Source organism: Desmodus rotundus, chromosome 5 (genome assembly GCF_022682495.2).
Source record: "Desmodus rotundus isolate HL8 chromosome 5, HLdesRot8A.1, whole genome shotgun sequence".
In the NCBI taxonomy this organism is placed as follows: Eukaryota; Metazoa; Chordata; class Mammalia; order Chiroptera; family Phyllostomidae; genus Desmodus; species Desmodus rotundus.
In genome coordinates this window covers 3,249,851-3,273,892 of record NC_071391.1, presented here as the reverse complement: position 1 = coordinate 3,273,892, position 24,042 = coordinate 3,249,851, and the positions used below count along the sequence as shown (strand labels likewise).

The 24,042-nt window shown below is 64.9% G+C and overlaps 1 protein-coding gene across 8 annotated transcripts; it reads left to right on the top strand.

Moving 5' to 3' along the window:
• On the top strand, positions 1-24,042 carry TPCN2 (two pore segment channel 2). Of its 8 annotated transcripts, none has more exons than XM_053925389.2 (25): positions 1-169; positions 3,325-3,389; positions 4,098-4,174; positions 4,530-4,707; positions 5,852-5,968; positions 8,177-8,283; positions 8,749-8,821; positions 10,626-10,725; positions 11,580-11,645; positions 12,032-12,096; positions 12,577-12,656; positions 13,167-13,248; positions 13,429-13,515; positions 15,344-15,463; positions 15,566-15,625; positions 15,950-16,078; positions 16,752-16,801; positions 18,208-18,307; positions 19,500-19,571; positions 21,136-21,212; positions 21,607-21,688; positions 21,766-21,848; positions 22,214-22,295; positions 22,626-22,723; positions 23,404-24,042. In XM_053925389.2, exons 1-25 carry the CDS (start codon positions 70-72, stop codon positions 23,480-23,482), a joined length of 2,229 nt encoding a protein of 742 aa, XP_053781364.1. In that variant the 5' UTR covers positions 1-69; the 3' UTR covers positions 23,483-24,042. The 8 variants fall into 8 exon arrangements, with proteins under 8 accessions (XP_053781364.1, XP_053781365.1, XP_053781363.1 ...); XM_053925390.2 differs by having other exon boundaries at positions 10,623-10,725; positions 15,344-15,457; XM_053925388.2 differs by having other exon boundaries at positions 10,623-10,725.

Below are 24,042 nucleotides of genomic sequence, written 5' to 3'. Positions count from 1 at the left end.
CTGCGCAGTAGAGCTCGGCGCTTTAGTTTTGAGCTTCTGTGAGGGTCCCGGCAGCGAGCAGTGGACCCCATGGCGGAGTCCGAGCCCCTACTGAGCCGGGTCCGCGGCGGCAGAGGGCGCGACTGCCCGGCGGGCGTACCCGCTTGCCGCAGCGTCCAAGTCGGTCCTGGTGAGCGGCGGCCCGGGGAGGAGGCAGGGCCGCGCGGGGATGGCGCGTGGGGGTCCCACGGCCCGCGCCGCGTCGCTGCTATGACTGCAGTTGCGCCCCCCACGGCTGGCCGAGGTCTGAGAGGGCCCGAGCGGCGCGGGGCGCGGGGCCAGCCGCCTTCCGGAGGGCGGGGCGCTGCGCCTTGAGACCCCGGCGCGGAGTTGGGGACGCCGGCAGCGGCGCTCAGGCGCCGCGGGCTGGTGCCGGTCCCGGGCCAGTAGGGTGGAGAGGGCCTCTCAGGTCTCGCCCAGCCCCGGGTCACGCCGCCCGGGGCAGCCAGCTCGCCCTCTGCGGCCCCCTCGGAGTGCCCGGGGCGGACCCAGATCGCCTTGCGGACTCCTCCGAGGCAGCATTTCCACTTTCCTTGTTCTTATGGGGGAAACTGAGGCACAGAGAGGGTTGTTCTCCTCCCCAAGGTCACACACCGCCAAGAAGTGGCCCAGGTGGGATCCAAACCCAGCCTGGAGTAACTTGCGAGTCCTTTTGCTCTACCTTCTCACTCCTGACCCCAGGAGGCTCCCCAGTGACTGGTCCTCTCCAGCCGGGGGTTAGGGCCAGGCCTCTCCAGACCGGGGCAGTTTCCTCCCGTTGCCCTCTGCAGCTCCCTCCTGGCTTTCCTGTTTACCCGCAGAGAGATTGCCGAATCCCCAGGAGGAAGGAAGGCAGGCAGGGTGTAGTCCACCCATCGCTGAAGGGCCTCAGCCTCATTATACTGGCCCAGAGGAGGAAATTGGCCCAGAGCGGCTCCAGGACCTGTCCAAGGCCACAGCCCTGGGGCCTGGTGCTGCCGTGGCTAGCGCCAGGCTGGGCGCTCCTTCCAGGCCGCTCTCCCGCTCTGGGCTCACTGTCCTCTGCCCGGGAGGGTCTGTGTTGTGTGCCATGGAGTCATTGGCAGGGCTTGACAGGAGAGATGAGAAGGCTGGAGGCTGAGGCGGCTGCCTGCCTGCCCCTCTCAGAAACTGTCCCCGGAAAGTCCCCCATCCAGCCTGTGCTGGGCCTTCCAGGGCCCGGGACAGGGAGTATGGTGGTATTCAGGGGACACGGACTTTGTGTCTGGGGGTCTGGGTGCCCTTGTCTGCTGCCACTTCCTGGCTGTGTGACTCTGCCTGCTCGCCTCCCTTCTGAGTCTCCATGAAAGGGGCCTATTGCAGGTGCTGCCCCCAGGGGTGCTGAGGAGCCCGAGGGGATCCTTGGAAGGCCTTGTGCTCAGCTTGGGGAGCTGGTGCCGGGTCAATGCAGGTCCCGGCAGATGAGACCTCACCGGAGAGACCGGGGTGGGGGTGGGGGCGGCCGCTGTGGCCTCAGCAGGGGCTTCTGAGAGTGTGAACAGGGCCTCCCTGCCGGACTGCTAGGCGGCTCAGGAGACGTGGGGACAGGAGAGTGGCTCATTCAGTCTCTGCCCAGTCCCCTTCCGGTGGCTCCTGGGTGGGGCCCTGTGCTGGGGCTGCATGTCCCAAGTCAGATTCTCCTACTAGTGAGGGTGGGCCCCCCTGCTGCTGGGTGTCCCGCCAACCCCAGGGAACCCTTCGGCCTGGTCCTTTCCACGGAGCCCCACCTAACAGGCCCACAGGGTGAGGATAGTGGCTGTCTCTTCTCCTTGCTCTTACTGGTTATGAAAACGTTGAGGGGAGGGCAAGGGATTGCTGTGCTATAAAAGGGGCTTTTGAATAATAATAATAGCAAATGCTACGAAGTTACTGCGCACAGCAGCGCTTCAGCTACAGTAACCCATTCAGTCTGCACAGCTGTCTGAGCTGCAGAGAGGTTAAGGGGCTTGCCCAGGGTCACACAGGGAGTGGTCGGGTTGGGCAGTGTGGAGCCTGGAGCAAGAGGGCAGGGGGCTTTAGACCCCGATGTTGCAGGGGGGAGGCTTTGGGCAGGGAGAGTGGTCCAGGGTGGATGTGGGATGCAGTGTTCGGGCCCCTATGGTCCTCTGGCTCTGTTCTACTCGTTACTCCCACCTGCTGTGGCCAGTTGGGGGGGTGGGGGGGTGGTGACAGGTGATTGCCACCTGATGAGTCACTGGACCACTGAGGCGGAAGACAGTGCTCCCGGTAGGGCTCAGAGCCTGTGCAAGGGCTTGGAGGCCTTGGAGAGCTTGGCCTTGGTGGAGCCAAGTTCAGGGTGAGTGGCAGGGAGGACCCCTGGTGGAAGGAGCTACAGGAGAGGAGGATGGTGGGCAGAGGTGGGCACCCTACGTGCCAGGCTGAGGGTGGAGCCTTTGTCCTATGGCAGGAAGACCCGCAGGAAGCTGTGAGGTACACGTGAGCAGCTGGGACAAGACCCCTCTGGCTGCCGCAGGGTGGGAAAGTGGGGCTGGTGCCGGGACTGCAAAGCCGGCGGGACGGGCCTTCCTGAGGTTCGGTGCCCCCAGGGCCGAGGACTGGTGAGCTCAGGCGGCCACGCCAGGATTCTACACACCCAGCACCCAGGCACCAGGCGAGAGTGTTGGATGAGCGCTGGACAGTGCCCGGGCGCCCAGGGGCCTTGGCCTGCTGTGATGGCGGCCCACCGGGACTGAGCCCTGGGCCTGGAGCAAGCCTGGGCCCCTAGCTGCTGTCTCTTCTTTTTTAATTTTTAAAGATTTTATTTATTTGTTTTTAGAGCAGGGGGAAGGGAAGGAGAAAGGGGGGGAGAGCAATGTAATTGTGTGAGAGAAAGATTGATCCATTGCCTTTCACACGCCCCCAAATTGGGACCTGGCCCACAACCCAGGCGTGTGCCCTGACTGGGAATCGAAGTGGTGACCTTTTGGTTCACAGGCCTGCACTCAGTCCACTGAGCCACACCAGCCAGGGCTCCACCTGTCTCCTCGTGTCTCAGAAGCTGTGCCTGTTGGTCTCTCCAGGCTGAGACTCCCTAGGGGTTAGGTCACACGAGCAGTGCGGTGGGCCCGTGTACCAAGCTCTTGGTGGAAAGACCCTTTCCCTGTTCACACCCTGCCCCACGCAGGGCACGACACCGAGGGGGTGGTCTTCCAGGTGGGAGCAGACACGCAGAAGGCGAAGGGCATTTCCTTCCAGAGCCTGGGAGAAGAGGCGGGGCTCTTTCCTTGACCTCGGGGAGCCCCGTGGGATACCCTCCCTCACTCCTGTGTTTGCCCTCTCTGCCCCCAGGGCCCGCGGCCAGATGGGATCTGTGCTTTGACCAGGCTGTGGTCTTCATCGAAGACGCCATCCAGGTGGGCGGCGTCTGCTCCTGCTGCTGGGGCCTGGGCTTGTCCGGGGCTGTGGAGACTGGCTGATGGCTGCCCTGATGGCACCTTGGCTCCTCGCCGTCTGGGGGCTGGAGCCAAGGTGGGCAGACTGTGGGGTCAGCGTCACTGTGATGGCCAGGCCTCTGGGCACAGCCTCCTCGATTCTGCCCTGACAGTGGGCGCTGGGATCCCTTTGGAGCCCCCAGTTGTCGTCTCCGTGGGGTTACCGTCTCCTGCAGACCTGCTGTCTGCCGCCTGTCCCAGGTCCTGTGGAGGGTGCCCTAAGATGGCAGGACCATCCCCTGCCTGCAAGTGACACGCAGGCTCAAGTAGGGAACTAGAATGTGGCAGTGAGCAGTGTCCCACGTGTGAACTAACAGGCTAGGGTGTCCTGGGGGTGATGCCGGTGAAGTGGGGGTGGGCCTCGCACAGAGCAGAGAGCCTCTCGGCCACACTGAGGGCCCAGCTGTGCGGGCAGAGTGGGAGCGTCCCCTCGGTGGGCCTGCCCACCTGCCCTGGGGGTCTGCCGGGCAAACTGACAGCGTGGCACAGTGGGACTTGGCTGTGTGCTGGGTGGACGCTCACCCCATGATCCATAGCCTGTCTCCCGCCTTGGGCCTGCACGGGGCTGGCTGTGCTGTGTGGCGCCGGGGAACCCCGCTGACACTGCCCTCCGTGACCGTTGGCTTCCAGTACCGCTCCATTAACCACCGCATGGACGCCGGGTCGATGTGGCTCTACCGCTGGTACTACTCATACATGAGCCAATGGTGAGTGCACCCGGGGGCTGGGGTTCCCAAGGCCCAGCTGGGGTCGGGGAGGCTGGTCCCAGGGCCCCGGCAGGTGCCCTGTCCCTTAGGTGGAGAAGGTCTCCTGCCTTTATGGGAAAGGAGCCCCCCAGTAGAGAGGAGGTCTTCTCTGGTGAGGGCTCCTTTCCATACATTCCGGTCAGCCATGGCAGTTGCGTTTCTACCTGATCAGTGTCACCTGACCACGGAGTGGCCGCAGCCGGGACGTGGTCCCTCCCTGTCCCGCTGCTCTGTGGGTGTTCTGCCCGCCGATCTGCCCTTTGGCCCCGAGTGTGGCCGGTTCTCACATTCTCACCTTGTTTCGGCCCCTTCCCAGGTTCCTGAGCTTCATCATTTTCTTGATCCTGTCTTTGGCTTTTATTGAGACCCCTTCCTCGCTCACCAGCACCTCGGATGTCCGCTACCGCTCGAAGCCCTGGAACCCGCCCTGTGGCCTGACAGAGAGCATCGAGGGCCTGTGCCTGCTGGTGTTTGCGGCCGACCTCTCCGTGAAGGTGAGGGGGCGCCCCCAGGGGCTGCAGCCAGGACCCAGTGCCCCCCACCGCCCGCAGTCCAGCTGCTGCTTTTCTGAGTCATTTTGAAGGCCCTGGAGCTGGCTGCCTTTTCTCCTGCCTGTGCCCTTTGACCCTGGGAACAGAGGCCTCTGTTTCTGAGAATTCCGGGCCTCGGGGTGGAGCTGTACCCCTGTCAGAGGGTAGACTGAGTGCAGCGGAGAGTCGGGGGTGCACATCCTTGGGGGAGCCCTGAACGCTGCTTGGGCCAGGCAGTGAGGACCCATCCCTCCCAGGCCCACTTCCACCCACACCCCCAAGGTGGAGGGCCACAGGGAGGGCGGGGCTCAGCGGCCCCTGAGACCCAGACCCTCCAGCAGCTGGAGCTGGGCCCTGCCCAGCTCACTTGAGCTTCTGAGTCAGAGCTTCAGAGCCCAAAGGCGCAGGGGGGCCAGGCCGGCTCTGTTCCTTCCCTCAGAGGAGTGCAGCGCTCCTGCCTGCAGGCTCCGGCCACTGACGCTGAGCGGTGGCCCCGCTGTGGGAGGCGCGGCTCGGCCTCTGGCCCTGACTGAGAGGGGTGTGGGTGCCTGTGGGACTGAGGCCCCGGCAGTTTCTTATTTCTTATTTCTTCTTTTTAGCCCATTGTGTGGTTGGGAGGCCGGGGGGTTTTCAGACTGGAACTGAAACTGGCGAGAAGCGCTCATTGGCATTTTTTGGGTGGTTGGAGTTCTCGAAAGGTGACAGAGTGCGTATTTTTATCTTCACGCCTGACCTCTGCGATGGTGGGAAATGGCAGTTAGGTGAAGACACAATCCCACCCTCTCAGGATGCGGAGGCTCTCCCCAGCCCCCTGCCTGGCGACATCTGCTCTCTCTGTTTCCTGGTCTTTTCTACTGGAGTCTTGTGCCTTTGCGTTTTGCTGCACGAGCTAAATTGATGGTTGAATTAGTGGAGCGGGACACCAGTGCCGAGCTGACCAGTGCCAAGCTCAAGGTCACTAGTTGCCTGAAGTCCCTAGGGGCTGCGAGAGGGCTCGGCTCCCTGTTCCCCAAGTCGTGTGGAGACGGCACGGCTCGCCGAGGTGGTCCATGTGCCGCATGCACCGACTAGCTGCGGGGCCGCCGCTCACCCACCGTCTCCCTTGCAGAGCTACCTGGTGGGGTGGGCCCAGTTCCGGAAGAGTCTCTGGCTGCTGGCCTACCTTGTGGTCCTGGTTGCATCTCTCCTGGACTGGATGGTGTCGCTGGGTCTCATCTGCCAGGAGGTAGGTGGTGAGGTGGCTCTGAGATGGGAGTGGGGACCTCGGGGCAGAGCTGCCCAGGGGAAGGGCAGGCGGGGTCCTGAGGCCCTGCACCCACCAGCCCCACTCCACAAGCCTGCACAGGGGTCAGTCGTGTGTTGCCTGGGGAGTCGTCCCCACCCTGCAGGTGACGTTGAGGCCTGGAGAAGGCAGCGGACCTGGGAGCCTCACTCCTTTTTACCTGATTGCTCTACTGGCGGGTCCCCCTGAAAGCTGCACCCCAGGCCTCCCCCAGCCACGTGCCTGAAGCTGGGCCCCTGACAGCAGAACCCCCAGTGAACAGGCGGCCCAGCCTCTCTGACGGCAGCCTTCTTCTCCTCTCAGAGCTCCTGGGAGCACAGTCCGTTTGGGGACATCTGTGCCCATCAGGGCTGGTTGGGGATGCAGAAACCCAGACGGCTCCCAGGTGCTTTAGTGGAGAGAATTGGGTATAGGGACTTCAGCAGGTGCCAAGAAACTGAGAGAGCATAAAGAGACCCAGCAGAACTCAGAGAGAGCTCCAGGACCCCCCCCACCCCCGCCCCCGGACTCCCAGAGCTGGGACCTGCCCTCTGACCTCTGGGGTGGGGGCACTGGCTGGCTGGTGCCGCCAGAGGCTCCATGAGGTTGGCTCTGGGAGCTTGGAAAGCACAGGGCGGCTGGCTGCCCCAGGTGCTGGAGGAACAGACAGGTCCCATGTCCCTCCTCCTGCCTCCCGGTCCCCCCACGGCCCCCAGGGGCAGAGTGGAGCGGGGAGCAGCTGCCAAAGGAGGAGTGCCGGTGGGGGTCTCAGCACCCACACGCCCCTCCCACTGCTGGGAGCACCGAGAGCCTGCGAGTTCCCCTAACAGGGAGCTGGCCCCCTTGCCACAACAGAGCAGCCCTGCTCACAAAGGGAGCCAAGAGGGCCCAGCCTCCACTGGCTCCTTTCTGAGGACGGTCATTGTGCCCAGCTTACCGGCCAATCGAACACCCTGTGGCCTCGAGCCTAAGTTGTGCAGCTCACCACCCGGCGTGTGTGAGATGGGGAGGAGCCACAGACATGCAGTACACACGCATACCCGTGTTGCCGCTGGTCGTGGTCCTCGCTGAAATTTATAGCTTCCTCCTGCTCCCCTCCCCCGTGCTCCCCAGCTTGCCTGCATCCTTTACCTGGGGGGGCCCCGTCCATTCCTGAGGGGCCTGAGTCCTTCGTGGTCCTGCCTCTTGGATCACTGGCTCTTTCTGATAGTGTTTGCTATTGGACGTGCCTTGGAGGGCCCCTGACACAGACCGCCCTCAGCGCCCCGCCCCTTTTCATGAGCAGTTGGGGTGTGTCCCTGGTGGAAGCATCTGCTTTAGAAATGGGTTGTTCCCGGCCAGCGGGGGGGACAATGCCAGCCTCCTGTTTCTGAGACAGGACTCTCCGTGGGAAGTGAGTCTGGGGTTGAGCGTGGGTTAGAGGTTGAACTTGGGGGTCCAGAGCATGAATGCCGTACGGAAACCACAGGGCTGCCCGGGTGTCAGGCCAGAGAGGCAGGGCTCGGGGGCCAGGCACAGAGATGGCCCGAGGCGCTGGGTGGAGGGCAGGCAGCTGTTCGTGCCCCACACCAGTGTACAGATGCCGTCCTGGGCTCTGAGGCCTGGAGGTCACCGTGGATGGGTCCTGAGCTCTGGACGGGCGGCCTGACTGGCTGGGGCAGGAGCAGGGACACAAGGGGTAGGGAAGGGCGGGTGCCGTTGTGTGTGAGTGGAGAGGGGAGAGGGTGCCTGAGGGAGTCCGTGAGAGACTGGGGGTCCTAGAACAGACGGGGCACAGGGCCCTTCGGTTCTGACAGGGTAAACAAGGGGAAGGAGAGGGTGCGGGCTTCCTGTGCAGCCTGCTTCTCTGAGGGAAGGTGAGGCCCAGAGCACAGAGAGGGAGGTGGGGGGAGGGGGTGGCTGAGGAGAGAGGAGGCATGGCGGAGCCCCCAGGGGGTGGTACAGCCCTCAGGGCAAGAGCCGCTGCTCTGAGCTGGCCCCCCTCTCCGGGAGGGACACTGAGCCTCTGCAGGGCTGGGCTGGCTGGGGCAGTGAGGACGTCTGAGTTGGAAGCCAGGGCCGTGGCCAGGAGTGGGGAGCAGCTGGGTCTCTGCCGTTTGCACGGCTCGGCTCCCGTGTCAGGTGAGTGTGGGATCTGAGAGCCCCGGCATTCAGGGTCCTCGCCTCTTGTAGCCCCTGCGGCTCCGGCGGCTCCTGCGGCCCTTCTTCCTGCTGCAGAACTCCTCCATGATGAAGAAGACGCTCAAGTGCATCAGGTGGTCGCTGCCTGAAATGGCCAGGTGGGCTGCTGCTCCCTGCCCTGCAGTCTGAACCCCTGGGCTCCCCCACTGGCCTCTGCGTCCCTGGGCTCCTCCTCTGGGTGTCTGTGGCCGTCAGGCCCTGGGTCCTGGCAGCCCCTCAGTGGCCCCGCATGGCCCAGACAGCCTGCGAGTCCCGGTGCCCCACCCCGTCCCCACTGTGGCTGCTCCCCGCCCCACTGCTTGCCTTCCACCCCACCTGCAGTTGCCCCCCTGCCCCCAGTCACCCCCCAGTGGCTCGCCTGGCTGACCCCTGGCCATCCGGCCTAGGTGGGTGGAGGTGGGCTTTCCCCTCAGAGTCCGTGGGGCCCTTGGACCCCCTGGTCACCTCTCTGCCAAAGACAGAGGCTCGGGGAGGGCAGCAACCCACTCCGGAGCGCGTGGCAGCCTGTGGGGCGGAGAGGCGAGCCCGCAGGCGGCTGGTCCCTGAGCACTGTGTCCCCCCAGCGTGGTGCTGCTGCTGACGCTCCACCTGTGTGTCTTCGCCATGTTTGGGATGCTGCTCTTCACGGGCGACAAGGTACCCACCTCGTCCGCCACTCTCCAGCTCATGGGAGGGTGGGCCCTTGCTGGGAGCCCTGCTGGTGGCCCTTGGGCCACCAGCAGAGATGAGGGCTGCCTGCCGAGCGGGGTCCCCGGCAGTCCGGGCGTCTCTCTCCAGGTGGCCACCGTGCCCCGCTGCTGCCCTGCCTGGCCCCCGTCTGCCTGGGCCTCTGGGCTCGGGGGCTCTGCCTCTCTCTGCTGCCCCCCCCATCACTGACTGGGCTTTCTCTGCTCCCCTCCTAGGCAGGCCCCTCGGGTTGGCACCTGGGGTCCCGGGGTGGCACCACCGCCTCACCCCTCTCATCCCCTGTCCACCTGTCCAACAGGCACCTCTCCCCACGTCCCTCCTCCAGCCATGGACTTTGCCTTCCCCGCTGGGGTCCCCTCCCTTCCAGCCCCTCACGGCTTCCCGGCCCCCCATCAGTCTGGCCTTGGCCCCCCACCTGCCCACCTGAGGTCCAGTGTGTCTGTCTCGCTTCCTGGCCAGGCCCACTGCCCTCCCAGGGCTGATGCTGCCCTGCCTCTCTGTCCTGGGACTGTGGCCAGCGCCCGGCCAGGGCTGGTCTTCATCAGGTTGTGATGGGGTTTGGGGGCTGGGGCTGTGCTGCCTGTGAGGGGAGACAGGACTGTCCCGTCTCACCCCCGGGTGGGAGGGGCTGGCTGTATAATTGTGTGTGGTGTGTCTCTGAGTGGGACTGTGTGTGTCTCTGTGTGACTGTGTGTCTCTGTGTGTGACTGTGTGTGACTCTATGACTGTGTGTACACATCTAGGTGTCAGGCTGCTGGGCCAGGTGGGGACCAGCTGACAGAACCTCAGTCCCCAGCGGCCATCCAGGGACGCCGGCCTGGCTGCTGTGTTGCGGGGCCCAAGGCGATGGGGTGGCCTCTGACCTGCGGTTGCTGCATGTCCAAGGGTCTGGAGGGGGTGGCCCCTTAGCGGGTTTCGGTTTCTGCCCACGGAGGGGCCTGGGCTGAGAGAGCAGCCGTGTTACGGGGGGAGGGGTAGTGTGGGGGCAAACATTGTGCGTCTTGGTCGTGGTGCTGGCCCAGTCCCCCCACTGTCGGAGTTCAGAGGACAGGGTGACACTGGCCTACCCTTGTGGGCTCCTTGTCCTCTGCACCCTCAGGCCCGACGCAGCCTGGCCCAGAGAGGGGGTCAGGGACAGGAGCCTCCTCCCCCGCCCCCACCCAGGGAGTGAGGGGCCAGGGAGCCCGTGGCCGACAGGAACCAGGGCCGTGAGTGTCCCTGAGCCTGAGTTCCTGTGAGCCCCGCGAGCCCCTGCCCTGACTCGGGGGCCAGCAAGGCCCCTGACGGAGAAAGGGTGGCTGTCCCAGGGGGGCCGCTCCAGGGCCAGCTCTTCGTCGCCCGCCTTGGCAGTTTGCAGTGGGGTTCCTGGGAGCCCGGCCTGCTGCCCCACCCTGCCCCTGGCTCGCCTCATGACTCACACCTTGCCATGTGTGGCATCGGACTGAAAGTGCCCCCGCTGGCCCCTGTGTGTGGTCTCCCGGTCCCTAGGCCCTGACACCGTCAGCCGGGCCCGCCCAGAGCTTTCCCCCAGGGTTCTGAGCGGGCCTGCCCCAGGGGCTGGTGTCTGTGCAGGTGGGCGGCTTCCCTGGACACTGGCTCTCCAGTTCGATCCCATCTGGCCTTGAGCTCAGGGCCTGCTGGGAAATGAGGGCAGACGCAGGACAGATGGGTGGCTGAGCCCAGGGCAGTGGTCCTGCTGGCTGGGGTGGAGGCATGCGTGGCTCCTCAGTGCTGCCTCGTCTGCTCTCAGCAGGACGACGGGCAGGACAGGGAGAGGCTGACCTACTTCCGCAACCTGCCGGAGGCCCTGACCTCGCTCCTGGTGCTGCTGACCACCGCCAACAACCCCGATGGTGTGTGCGCGGTGGGGCTGGGGCTGGGGCCAGGTGTGGGGGCCTGTGAGCCCGGCAGTGGGGGGAGGTTTGGCTGCTGCCCAGCGGGGAGCCCACCAGGGGTGCCTGAGGCCTCCTGCTGGAAGGCCTTGGATTCCCTCCCTCCTGCCCTTCCTTCCTTTCCTTTCTCCTTTTTCCTTTGTTTCTTCTTTCCTTCTTTTTCCTCTGTCCCCTCTGACTCTTCTTCCCCTTCTCTCCTGACTCCTCTGAGAGGCTAAAAACGAATGGCAGTGTGTCTGGGGGTCCCTCCACCCCCGCATGTGACTTCCCGAGGCCCGGCTCACAGCAGCGTGCGGTGGTGCTGCCCTGGGGCTGCCAAGGATCCCTGTCTGCTCGTGCCAGAGACGTGGCCAGGATGGGGCGCTGTAGTCCTCGATGGCTCGCCTGTGGCCTGCCCATCTGAGCTGGGCTCTTTATCCTGGGCTCAGGGATGGTCACCGACTGTGGAGACCTTCTCAGGAGGGCAGCCCTTGGCCTCTGTACCCAGAGGAGTGCAGCAGGCCCCTGAGCTCTGTTCCCCTGTGACCTGAGAGTCCCAGCGCGTCGCCTGAGGGAGACTGCTGAACTTGCAGTCTGTGGGAGGGAGTGGTCTCGGGGCAGATTCCTGCCTAGCACAAGGGGTAAGTGTCCTTGTAAGGTAGTGAGCTCCCCATCACCAGGGGCATGTGAGCAGGGGTGCGAGGATCGGGGTTGGGCCGGGAGGCCTTCCAGCTCTCCTGCGCAGGCCCTGTGTAGGGAGAAGGCCGAGGGCCCACGCAGCGATGGGAGCCGACAAGGTGGGGAGCGAGTTTCAGGTTCTCCAATTTCCTTCTCAGTGATGGTTCCCGCGTATTCCAAGAACCGGGCCTACTCCATCTTCTTCATAGTGTTCACCCTGATCGGTGAGTCCAGGCGGGTCCGGGGGCGGCACCAGGGTACAGGTCTGTCCCCTGTGACAAGGTCCCCAATGCTGCCCGTCCCTGTGACCTCGCCTCACTTTGGTCCCTGAGCCCGTGACGTCCCCTCCATGTGGCCTGTTTGCAGCCTGTGACCACTGATGACCTCTGTCCTCCGTGTCTGTGGCCGGGCAGGCTGGTGGCACTGGCCTGTGGAGACCAGGCCAGGGAGGCTGGGTGAGAGGTGTGTCCAGGCCGTGCTCCCTGCCCCATGATCGTCCAGGTCCTTTTGGTCAGCACCCACGGTGTTTGCTGTGTGGCCTCTGGGTGCTGCCCTAGCCCTGAGCCCCCAAACCTGCTGCCCTGCTGACCGTGGCGTTTTCCTCTTGAAGGAAGCTTGTTTTTGATGAACCTGCTGACGGCCATCATCTACAATCAGTTCCGGGGCTACCTGCTGGTGAGCCGCGCTGCTGCCCCTGGGTGCAGGGCAGGGCCTGAGCGCCTGGCCACTCCTGTGGGGGTGGGACCGGTCCCCCCTCCCCATCGCTGCACTGCCCTCTGGCTCCCTCTGGTGGATGAGCTGGAGCTGTGCGCATCCTGCTCCCTCCTGGTCCCCACCTCCAGGGATTCCCTCCCTTGCCCCTCTTTCTCTAAGGGAAGCTGCAAGGAGATTGCAGCTCCAGGGGCATCTGACCCCGAAACCTCAGCGGGAGAACCGGGGACCCCAAGTGCACTGAGAAGGAACCCCTGTGTTAGTGGGTGGCACAGCAGCCTGCAGTCTTGCTCCTTTCTCTGTGACTGTCATCTGGTACCTGCTGAGCGAGGGGCTATCCCTGGCTGCAGGTGGGCAGGGCGCCCTCAGAGGCTGCTGGGGCCCCGGGGGGCTGGCTGCCCTGGGTGGGCAGAGCTGGGCCCCTCAAAGGCGCCCTCCCTGCAGAAATCTTTCCAGGCCTCACTGTTCCGGAAGCGGCTGGGGACCCGGGCCGCCTACGAGGTCCTCTCCTCAGCAGCAGAGGGGTGAGTGCGGGGCGCTGGGCCCCCTCCTGTGGGGCCGTGGGGGCTGCTGCTGGGGGGCAGTTGTGCTCACCGGGCGCTTCCTCAGCACCACTCTGCCCAGCTGCCAGGGACTCCACGGCTCCTCCAGGGTTCCCAGAGTTCCTGGCTCTGAGTTAACTGCATGACCCTCTGAGGTCCTGGGCTGCCAGGGGCCCAGCAGCTGTTCCTGCTCCCCCACTGGCACCCTGTGCCCTACGTGGGTGTTGGGACAGAGGGATCTGGGCCACATCCCCACCGTGCCCCTGTCGGAGGCTGTGCCAGCCTGGAAGGCCCCAGTCCGGGAGGCTCGTGAGCGCCTTGCTTCCCAGCCTCCTTGCTGCGGGGGCGGACAGTCTCGGGATTGCAGACGCTGGGATGGCTGTGACCTGCTGGTCATCGCCCGGGGCTGTGCAGTGCAGTGCGGGCCGGAGGTCGGGATACCTGGGCACTGGGACCGTGGGCTCACGGGGGCGTGCGTGTTTTCCCCCACAGAGCCGGGGTGAAGGCGCAGGACCTCCTGCAGGTGCTTCAGAAAGTCCAGGTGGACAGCACCCGGAAGCAAGCCATCATGGAGGTGCTGTCCCCCACCCTCCCTGGCCTGTGCTTCTGGGCCCCTCCCTGTGGTCATGGGGGCCTGCAGTCCCCTATCTGGGACCGGGGGTCAGTTCAGCGAAGCGGGGGTGGCACCCCCGGCTCTGGGCCCCTCCTGTGTCCGGCCTGGCCGGCCCAGCTGACCCGTGCCCCTGCTTTGCAGAGGGTGCGCTCCCATGGCAGCGGCCTGCTGTCAGCTGACGAGTTCCAGAAACTCTTCAACGAGTTTGACAGAAGGGTGACCAAAGAGGTAACTGGGGCGGGCGCAAGTCCCGCCCAGGGCCACCCGGGGCGAGTGGGGGTTTGCAGTGTCTGTGGGTGGTGACCACCCGGGTGACTCCATGGCCGGCGCCCACATGGGCTGCCCACAGGCTCCAGCCCCAGGGTGGTAACTGGGAATGGAGACGGGTAGCTGGTGGCAGCTGGGCTTTGGCCGACCTCACGAAGTCCCCAGAAGAACCCTGCCCACGGGTTGCCCTCGGAGACAGGTTTCTTGTCTCCGAGACAGAGCTCACGCTCCTCCCCGTGTCCTCTCCCGGGAGGGTCTGAGTTTGTCTGAAGCCTCGGTGTCTCGTCCCGATACTGGTTTGTGGTCACCAGGGGGCCTTGCCCTCCAGGTCAGCACCGTGTGTGGACACCCCGCTGCCTGCGTGTTAGGTGGTAGGTCCCAGGGGTGCTCGGAGGTGCTGAGGGACAGCTGAGGTGTGCCCAGGCAGTTTGGGGCTGGGGGTGGGTGCTCAGCAGCGCTGGAGTCTGACGCCTGCTGGCTGGACTCCGTCCATCCCTGTGCCATCCATTGGCTCTGCTGCCATGACAACCGCCGCAGCCTGGGGGCTCCGACAGCAGGGTCTACTGCCTCCTGGTCCTTGGGGGCCGGAGGCCAGAGACTCAGCTTCTCCCCCAGGCCTCTCTCCTGGGCGTGCAGACGGCCAGCCCCCCACCCCCATGTCCCTATATAGCTGTTCCTCTGTGCGTGTCTGTGTCCTAACCCCCTTCTTAGGGGAACACCAGTCACATTGTGACCTTTTCCCTAAGGCCTCCTCGAAGGCCCTGTCTCTGAACACAAGCACATGCTGAGCTCCTGGGGGTCCGGACTTGAACAGGGATTTTGGAGACACAGACAGCCCACCTCAGTGGCTGGCTTTTCGGCCTGCATGTCCGCCCCTGTGTCCCTGCCTCCTGTCGGGAGGTTTTCTTAGGTTTCCTGAACTCTTTTCACATTCCCTGAGCCAGGCCCTGCGTGGCCGTGGTCATGTGGGGTGTCCCTTCTCAGCAGCGTTCTTCTGTGGGGCATAGGAAGTGGGCATGGGGACACAAGTTCTCCATGGCATCCCGGGTCTTGAGTCCAGAATGGCGACGTGACGTGGGAGCTTGGGCCCAGAAGTTTGTGGGGCCGTGTTCACGGCAGAGGCAGGCCGATGTCGGCATGTGGCTGGGGCAGCCAACCACCCCGCCCCCCACCCCCATGACGCTGCCCCCCACAGTCCCTGCTGAGGAAGCCTGACCTCGGGCTCACTGCTGGGAAAGAGTGGGCGTGGCCGGGGACTTGGGTGCTGAGGGGCAGGTGGTTCAGAAGTAGTGCACCCATTGGGGTCCCGTCTGTGCCGCCCGGGTGTCCGTGTGTCCCCCGGACCGCAGGTGTGGTGTGCACGAACCCGGGGAAGCGCTTTCTCACCTGTGCGGGGTGATGCGGCTTCCCCTCTGCATGTCCTCCCTCTCGCTCAGCGGCGTCCTCTAGGGCTCCCGCTGCGTTAGGCTCTCGCAGCTGCCAGTGTGGGACTCACGCGTGCTTTTCACATAGCACTTCCCACACTGGTCCACGCTTTGCGGGCCCCTGGGGTGGCCGTGTGACGATGTCTCATCAAGTCCTCACGGCTGCGGCGCCCGGGTCGTTTCTGCCTCCCCTGGGTTTCTAAAGACTGTGAGGGACGTGTCCATGGGTGAGGCCATTTCTGTGTCAGAGATGACGTCCTGGGGCTGACAGACTGGGGTTGAGACCAGGCAGGGAAACGTGGCATCCCAGATGGGAGGGTGGGGGCCACACTGGGCCCTGGTCTCTGAGCCTGCGTCCCCTCCAGCACCCACCGCGGCCCGAGTACCAGTCCCCGTTTCTGCAGAGCGCCCAGTTCCTCTTCGGCCACCGCTACTTCGACTGCCTGGGGAACTTCATCGTGCTGATGAACCTTGTGTCTGTGTGTGTGAGTGCGGGTGTGGGTGGCCGCGGGAGGGGCCTTGCTCCTGCCCCTCCTCCTGCGCTGGCCTGGCCAGGCTGGCAAGCCCCTTCCTCTCTGGCTCTGCAGGTGTTCCTGGTGAGAGACTCGGACGTCCTACCCCGTGACCGTGACGACTTCATCCTGGGGGTGAGCTTTGAGGCTGCTCAGTGGCCTCTGCTGGGGTGACAGGGAGCAGAGCGAGGGGCTCCGGGCTGCTGGGTGGCAGGGCCATTCTAGCGCTTGGCGACTTGCCCTGGCATGGGCTGCCAGAGCTAAGGGTGGGAGGGGAGGCTGGCGAGGCTGCTAAGCTCTGTGTGGTCCCTTAGTGGGGCGGACGGTGGAGGGAGGGTCGTGAGGAGAAAGCTGGGTGGGGGGGGCGGCGAGGGTTCACGAGCCCCAGTGGCCGGCAGGTGAGGTCGGGGAGGCCGGTGGCCTCAGGGCCGAGCGCTGAGACCTGTGGGCCCGTTTTAGATCTTCAACTGTGTCTTCGTCTTGTACTACCTGGCGGAGATGCTGCTCAAGGTGTTCGCGCTCGGCCTGCTGGGCTACCTGTCCTACCCCAGCAACGCTTTCGACGGGCTCCTCACTGTCATCCTGCTGGTGAGCCCTGGGGCGGCCGCTGTGGCCTCTGGGGGAGGGGAGGATGTGCTCTCAAGGCGTTGTGGTCCAGGTCAGGCTGCCTGAGGGCCGGAGGGCTGCAGGAACGGCCCTCCAGTGATGAAGGGGCGGGCAGCTGCCGGGCTCCAGGAGCTGCGGCACCGGGCGCCAACCCCCAAGGGGGGCCCTATGGAACCCGCCACCCTCAGCCCCAGGTGCAGCCTTGGACACCACAAAGATAGTGGGGCCTTGACATGGGCGAAGGGAGGGCAGGGGGGCTTGGGGCATGTCCCGTCTCCTTCCCCCAGGCAGTGGTGGGGGTGAGGGGTCGCGCCCTGTATGTGTGAGCAGCGGTATCGGGGCGACACGGATTTGTATTTGACTGAGGGGAGCCGGGGGGCCCTGGGACAGCAGCGAGGACTGCTCGAGAAAGGCCTCTCAGCCCGTCCTTGATGGAGTGGCTGCTCCCTTGCTCGGCGCGAGTATGAGCCCTGACTGCTCCCGAGACCAGGGTGTCCTCGTCAGCTCCGGGAAGTCCCAACATTGGGAACCGAACCGACCCGTAGGGACAAGGACAGAGCTCCGATTGCTCCCCGTCACCACGCTGATGGTTCACCTGGCAGCTGCCCGGGGCGACACTGCTGTAGCGATGCCCTCTTTCCTTTTGTGACTGAAGGTTTTGGAGATCTCAACTCTGGCTGTGTATGGATTCCCACACCGGGGCTGGTAGGTCACCGAAGGACGGGGGAAGGCTACAGGGACCTGCGCCCAGCTGGCACCCCAGGGAGGGGTGTCCCGCCGCCCAGCCGGGCCTGCTCAGGCTGCCGGGACTCAAGGGGAGGCGCCCCATTCTTAGGGAAGTGGGCCAGTCGGAGCTCTGCTGCCCCTGCCCCATCCCCCCCAGCCCCAGGGGCTCCTCCAAGCTCCCCTGACTCGCACTCAGAGCACAGTCCCCAGAGCTGCGGCAGGAAGCTGTCAGGGCGTCCAGTCCGCAGTGCCGGGTGCAGCATGTGGCCCAGGCGCCCTGCCGGTGGAGCGGAGAGGCCCAGCTCAGGGCTGGCGCATCTCGGGCTCTGCAGGGGGGCTGCAGCCCCCTCTGGCTTGGAAGTCCTGTGACTTTGGGTCTGGGCATCGGTGTCCCTCCCTGTAAGATGGCAGGGATGGGCCCGGGGCTCGCTGCTCTCCTTCTGCTTTTCAAGCCCCAGCACTCCCAGTTCCGGCCACACAGAGGGATGGAGTTTGGGGTCCCAGGGCACCTTGCTATAGGTGCAACCTGTGGCAGTTGCTGGGGCATGCAGCCCAGAACACAGTCACCCCGGGAAGCACACGCCGGCCTCGGCCCTTGGTGGCCCCGGCCTGTGGGTCCTCTGTTGGGCTGAGCGGTGGGGGGAGAGATGGAGTGGGCCTGAGAGCCTCTTGCTGTTCGGGCTGCTCTGGGGGAACTGCTGGGAAGGGTTTTTCTGGGGGAGAGTGGCAGGGCTGGCGCAGCCTCAGCGACTGGTCTGCGGGGACAGTTCTGTGCCTGACGCGCACTCGTCTGAGAATTCTGGGGCTGCCGTTCTGGGTGGGCTGGGTTACACTGACAGGAATGGCGGCGTGGTGAGGCCACAAGGCACTCCTGGAGGCGGGGGTTGAGGCCCGTTTAGAGGGTGAGGGGTGGGGGGTGGGACAGGAGGTGGGGTCAGAGGCAGGGGTCGGGTTAGGAGATGTGGTTAAGGAGCAGGGTATGAGGTCAGAGGTTGGTGAGCAAGGGAGAGGCTCAGGGCTCAGGAGACAGAAGAGGGGTAGGGTCAGGAGGTGGGGTCGGAGGCAGGGGTCGGGGGCCCAGTCTCCCCTGCTGGGACCCTCAGTGGTGTCGTGTCGGATGGAAGGCAGTGAGTCCTGCCCCACAGGGAGGGGTGGGCCCCGGAAGAAACCCTGACCACTGTGGCCCTGGGCGGTGGGCGAGGCCTTCGGGCTCTGCCGTTGTCCCGAGGAGGGTTTCTGGCTGGTGTGGGCTCTGGGCCAAGTTCCCGTGGCCGCCTTGCACGCTCTTCGTCTCTGTGTTCCTCATGTGTGTCCTGTCTCCTTGCGGCGGGCGCCCCGGGCCTCTCCCGACCCCTGTCCGACCCCTGTCCGGCGTGTGTCTGCAGGAAGCCGGAGATGAAGGGCCTGCTGTCGCTGTGGGACATGGTCCGCCTGGCGAACATGCTCATCGTGTTCCGGTTCCTGCGAATCATCCCCAGCATGAAGGTGCGCCCAGCGTGGGGGTGGGGGCGGGGCCTGCGGCCTGGGCCCCTCCGTGGCTCCTGGTAACGAGGGGCGGAAGCGGGGCTGAGCGCAGTGGTCATTCGGGGCACCCAGAGCAGGAAGGGGTGGCCGGTGCCTGCCTCCGAGCCTCGGTGTCTCTTCATTTGTCTGTAGTGAGTGACATCACCCTCGATGTCACAGAGGCAGAGGTCCCTGCTCCGTCTGTTTCCCTAGGAACTTTAGGAGGAAAGACGTCGAGGACATCGGGCGCCTTTCTGAGTGTCCAGGTCCTTCCCCCGTGCGCACGTGTGCTTCCTGCTGTCCCATCTGGGTCACTGGGACCCCTCAGTATTAACCATCTGAGGACAGCTCAGGGTCCTGGGTGCCTGTGGCGGGCTGCTGCTGCACGGAAGCCTCTGCGCACGCCACACACACGCACACACGTGATTGTACATGTGCATATGAACACTCAGGCACACAGGAGTCACATCACAACCCTTACAACCACACACATGTAACCACGTGTAGTCACACACATGCACATGGCATATTTGCAACCATATCCACCTAAGCACACACATGTAGTGTCTCATCACACGTGGTCACACACAGTCACAGTAACACACACCCCCCCCAACAGTGTATATACACATAACTGATAACCACACACACGTACATGCAGTCACACCCACATATACAGCGCACACACCCCTACGCACCCACAAATCACATGCACACACTCCACACGTGCACACACACATGCACACACGCAGGCAGGTTTCCACCCGCCAGCCCCCAGCATTGTGATGCCCGCACGTGTCAGGTGTGGTGGGTGGGCTCAGGCTGCGTGTGGGGAGCTGCGTCCTGAGGCCCCTTTCTCACACACAGTCACCCCAGACCCACAGTGCTGACCCGGCCTCCGCGGGCCGGCAGGCAGCGCGCTCTGTGCTGCACACTGGGCTTCGCTGCAGGGATGCGGAGCCCGCACCCACCTGAGGCTGGGCAGGCGGGGTGTCTGGACGTGTGGGGGTGAATGAGCGCCTGTGGGTGGGTGTGTAAGGGTGGCCGTGGGGTGTGAGTACAGGCGTGTGGTTGATGGTAATTCACCCACCTTTCTGGGGGGGGCGTGGGTAGGGTTGGCACCGCCTTCTTGGAGACCAGGAGGAACCGGGCTCTGCTCTCTCCTTGTCCTCAGCTGATGGCCGTGGTGGCCAGCACCATCCTGGACCTGATCAGAAACATGCGGGCTTTTGGCGGGATCCTGGTGGTGAGTCAGGCGCCCGTGTGGGCCCCGGTGGGAGCTGGAGTCCGCCAGGCCGCCAGCCAGTGCTGGGCTGGCTGCTCAGAAGGAGGAGGGTCCCTGTGAGGGCAGCGGCCGGTGCAGGTGCGGGAAGCACGGTGCCGGGGCAGGAGCCAGAGCGCCCCCTGCGTGCCAGAGAGCCTTCCGGTCCCTTTCAAACCCCTCCTGCCCTCTGGGTCATGGGACCCACAGAAAACTGACGGAAAGAGGCGTAAGAGGCCCCAGATGAGGTTTTGGTTGGCTCCTTTCCCGGGGGCATTTCAGGAACTCCCGGGAAGGTGATGCCACCCCCCCTACCCTGGGGTCAGCCTTCCCCAGCTGCTAGTGGCTCTTCCGTGGCCCAGCCTGGTCAGTGGCTGTGCGCGGGTGGGCCTGGCGCTGCTCCAGGCCCAGGGCCAGTGGATAGGAGCTGTGGTGAAGTGACGAGCCAGAGAGCCCAGCTGCACTGGTGAGGCTGATGGTGGCCTTTCTGCTCTTTACTTTGAGCAGCACATGGGGGCTGGGGGGCCACCTGGGAGGGGAGCCTCAGGTGCTCTGGGCTCGTCCTTGTTGCAGGAGGCTAGAAATGGAACCTCTTATCAGGCACAGCTCCTCTTCTCCAGACAGACCCCTGTTTGCGTATAGGAGGAAACTGAGGCCCAGAAGGGGGCTGGGTTAGCCCCTTCCCCCTGCAGTGTTAGGGACAGGCCAGGGACAGCAGCAGCCCCTGCCCCTAGGCTGCTGGGTGGTGCTCCTGGGTGCTCCCTGGGGGATGCGGGGAGCATGGCGGGACTTCCTAGTTGATAGTCCTGGCTGTCCCCATGGTTTCCCAGGGCCCAGGTAGTCTTTGGGACTCGCCCCGGCAATGGCTCCCCCTCTTCCTCTCTGGCCATCCTGTGCCTCAGGGGCAGGTTGGTGTTCAGGAGGGGGTGCCTGGGAGCGGGACCCCAGTGTTGGGGGCTGTGGCCAACCTGTGAACCCTCAAGGCCAGCCAGGCTCTGTGAGCCGTCTGTGGACCATCTTTGGGCTACCTGTGAGCCATCTGTGGTCTGTGGGCCGTCTGTGGTCTGTGTTCCATTGTGGGCCGTCCGTGGGCTGCCTGCGGGACACCTATGGTCTGTCTGCAGGCTGTCTGTGGTCTGTGGACTGTCTGTGGGCTGTCTGTGGGCCGTCTGGTCTGTCTGCGGGCTGTCTGTGGTCTGTGGTTCATCTGTGGACTGTCTGTGGTCTGTCTGTGGACTGTCTGTGGGCCGTCTGTGATCTGTCTGTGGACTGTCTGTGGGCTGTCTGGTCTGTCTGTGGTCTGTCTGTGGTCTGTGGTTCATCTGTGGACTGTCTGTGGTCTGTCTGTGGACTGTCTGTGGGCCGTCTGTGGTCTGTCTGTGGACTGTCTGTGGGCTGTCTGGTCTGTCTGTGGTCTGTCTGTGGACCTTCTGTGGTTCGTCTGTGGTCTGTGGGCTGTTTGTGGGCTTCCTGTGGGACACCTGTGGTGTCTGTGGACTGTCTGTGGGCCGTCTGTGGGCTGTGCTGACCAGTGGCCCTGCCTCTGCAGGTGGTGTACTACGTCTTCGCCATCATCGGCCTTAACCTGTTCCGGGGTGTCATTGTGGCTCCTCCTGGGAATGGCAGGTGAGGTGGGGCCTGCAGGGGCTGAAGGAGCGCCGGGGGCGGCTTGAGTCAGCTCCCCTCCCCCTCCTGTACCCCCTGACCTAGAGTCTGAATGTTCCCAAGGTCTGCCCAGAGCAGCCCTGGCCCCTGTTGGACCTTGGGGCCCTGAGCTGGCAGAGGGAGTGTGCAGTGTGGAGTGACGGCAGCTGCGAGAGTGTCCCCCGCTGCCGCTCCCGTGCCCTCAGCTTTCACCTCCCTGCTGACCTCACAGCACCTCGCGAGGTCGGGCATTTCTCCTGTTTCTCAGGGGCCCACGGTGGGTTCCACGCTTTCCAGGGGCTGGTGCGGGCGTGTCTGGTATGCCGGGCGTGTGTCCCTGGCCCCGCCCTGACCCACTGTCCCGCCCCGCCCCCAGCCTGGGCCCCTACAACGGCTCTGCGCCCTGCGGCAGCTACGAGCAGCTGGAGTACTGGGCCAACAACTTCGACGACTTTGCGGTGAGCCCTTTCCCCTGCGCCCCGGGACCCCAGCCCCCCGCCTCTGCAGCCTCCTGGACTGTGTCTGCTGCCCACAGGCTGCCCTGGTCACGCTGTGGGATGTGATGGTGGTGAACAACTGGCAGGTGTTCCTGGATGCCTACCAGCGCCTCTCGGGCCCGTGAGTGACCCCGTCGCCTCAGGGCCCTGCCTGTGACTCTGGGTTACACCTGGGCTCTCTGCGGGCGTGTGGGAGGAGCAGATGCCCTGGGGACTCCACAGGGCAATGGCGGGAGGTGTGGGCGGGGGCAGGGGTTCTGAGTGGAGGGGTTCCGCCTGGAGCTCAGACCAGCCCAGGGGAGAGCCCAGGCTCAGGCCTAGTGCCACCTCTTGCTGGCCCTGCTGCCCTGGGCGCCTCACTGCTCCGAAGTGGGAACGACATTTGGGATTACCGGGCGGGGCGCAGCGGGACCTGCCACGGGTGTGCCCTGTGCTCCCTAAGTGATCTCTGTGGGTCCCGGGCGGGCCCCCCCTCATGCTCCGCAGGTGGTCGAAGGTCTATTTCGTGCTATGGTGGCTGATGTCGTCTGTCATCTGGGTCAACCTGTTCTTGGCTCTGATTCTGGAGGTACAGAGACCCCGCCTGTTCACTGGGGCCTGGCTGGGACAGTGTGCCGGGTTCAGGTGGCCCTGAGCTCAGGCTCTGTCCTTCCCTGGGGCTCAGCACAGTGCACCTGGCTGCCAGGAGGGTCTTGCAGTGCCCCTGACCTTTGACCTGTGGGTGTTCCCAGGCCCCAGGGCCAGGCCTGGAGGGTGGGGGGGCCATTGGACAGCAGTTTGGGGTCTGGGATGCGCTGTCCCTCTCCTGCACTGGACCCTGGATGGTGGGGGGGGCGGTGAGGCTGGATGCATGCAGGGCCCACACCCACTGACCACCTGCCACCCGCCCGCTTCTCAGAACTTCCTTCACAAGTGGGACCGCCGAGGCCACCTGCAGTCCCTCTCCGGGGACCTGGAGGCCACCTATGAGATAAGCACTGTGGACCTCTTGTTCAGGTGTGTGGGTGGGAGGGGCTTCTGCTCAGCCCCTGGGGGAGGTGGGATGGGGGCGCTCGAGGCAGCAGGCAGGGCAGGTGGCTTCCGTGACAGCAGTGCTCCCAGCAGCCTGGGCCTCCTGCTGTGGAGCCGGAGCTGGGCTGGGGTCGGGGCCAGGTCCCTTGCGGCCTCTGCTCCCGCCGCCCCGGCTGTGAACTCTGTCCTGGTTCCCAGTTCCCAGTCGAGCATATTTGAGGGAAGCCGTGCCCCCCCCCCCTCCCGGGTTCTGTTAGCCTGCAGGTGATCTGCTGGCGGATGTGGACAGGTGGCCCGAGGAAACCCTCCCTGTTTCTCTCTGTGGAAGCTTGGGTCCTCCCCCAGTACAGAATGGTGCCGGCGGTCCCAGAGGCAGCCCGGCTCTGGAACACGGGTCTCCCTCGTGGGCATCGGTGGCCTCGTCACAGCCGTTCTCGGTCCAGCGCCAGCAGCAGTGCACCCCCTCCCGCCCACATCCGGGCTTTTAGGAGCGCCGTGCAGACATCCCGAAGACCTGCCCCAGTCCCGGGTCCCCAGTCCGTGCCACGGTCCCGTGTCCCTGAGGTTCTGCCACACAGAGAGCAGGGGCAGGGCTTTCTGCAGTCTCTGTGTGCGTGTGCTCCCCCAGAACCCAGAGCTCCCCCACACCTTCTCCCCAACTGCAGGGAGGTCCTGGAGGAGCCGACGGAGGAGGAGCTGATGGAGAAGCTGAAACATCATCCCCACCTGCGGCTGTGCAGGTGACGTCCGGGTGCGCCTTCCCAGCAGGGGCGGCGATGGTGGAGCGGCCTGGGGACCGATGCTGGTCCTGGGGATCGGTGGGCTGTGGCCCGAAGGAGAGACTTGCCCTTGGACAAGCCCCTCCGCCCACCTGCGTCTGCGGCTGCGACAGAGCCCAGGCCCCTGCGCGCTGCCGAGGGGAGCGGCTGGCAGCTTCTGTCTGCCGCATCTCAGGGCCGCCGGCGCTGCGGGAGGTGCACATACCACGCCACTTCCTCACTGAGCTGTTTTTACTCGTCTAAACACGGAGGGAGGGCGGCTCTGCGGGGGACCTTCGAGATGGTCCAGAAAGTGAGAGGCGGCGGCCTCCCCTCCTGCCCTGCAGTGTCCGAGGTGCCTTTGCTGCTGGTGGCCCTCAGGGACCGGGACCCCGTGGGGCCCGCACAGGCCACCAGCAGCTTTTCCCCAGCCATCGAGCTTGGGACCCTGGAGGTTTCACATGAGGTGAACCCTGACTGTTCACTACTGAGCGGCTGGTGTGGACGTGACTGGGTGTGCCTCCTTTCAGGGCAGAACGCCAGTAC

Coding starts and splice junctions, on each gene's coding strand:
- TPCN2 (XM_053925388.2), top strand. CDS start 70: ATGGCGGAGTCCGAGCCCCTACTGAGCCGGGTCCGCGGCGGCAGAGGG. Junction 13,516..15,343: donor ACAGAAGGGTGACCAAAGAG/GTAACTGGGGCG, acceptor CGTCCCCTCCAG/CACCCACCGCGGCCCGAGTA. Junction 22,296..22,625: donor TCTTGGCTCTGATTCTGGAG/GTACAGAGACCC, acceptor CCCGCTTCTCAG/AACTTCCTTCACAAGTGGGA.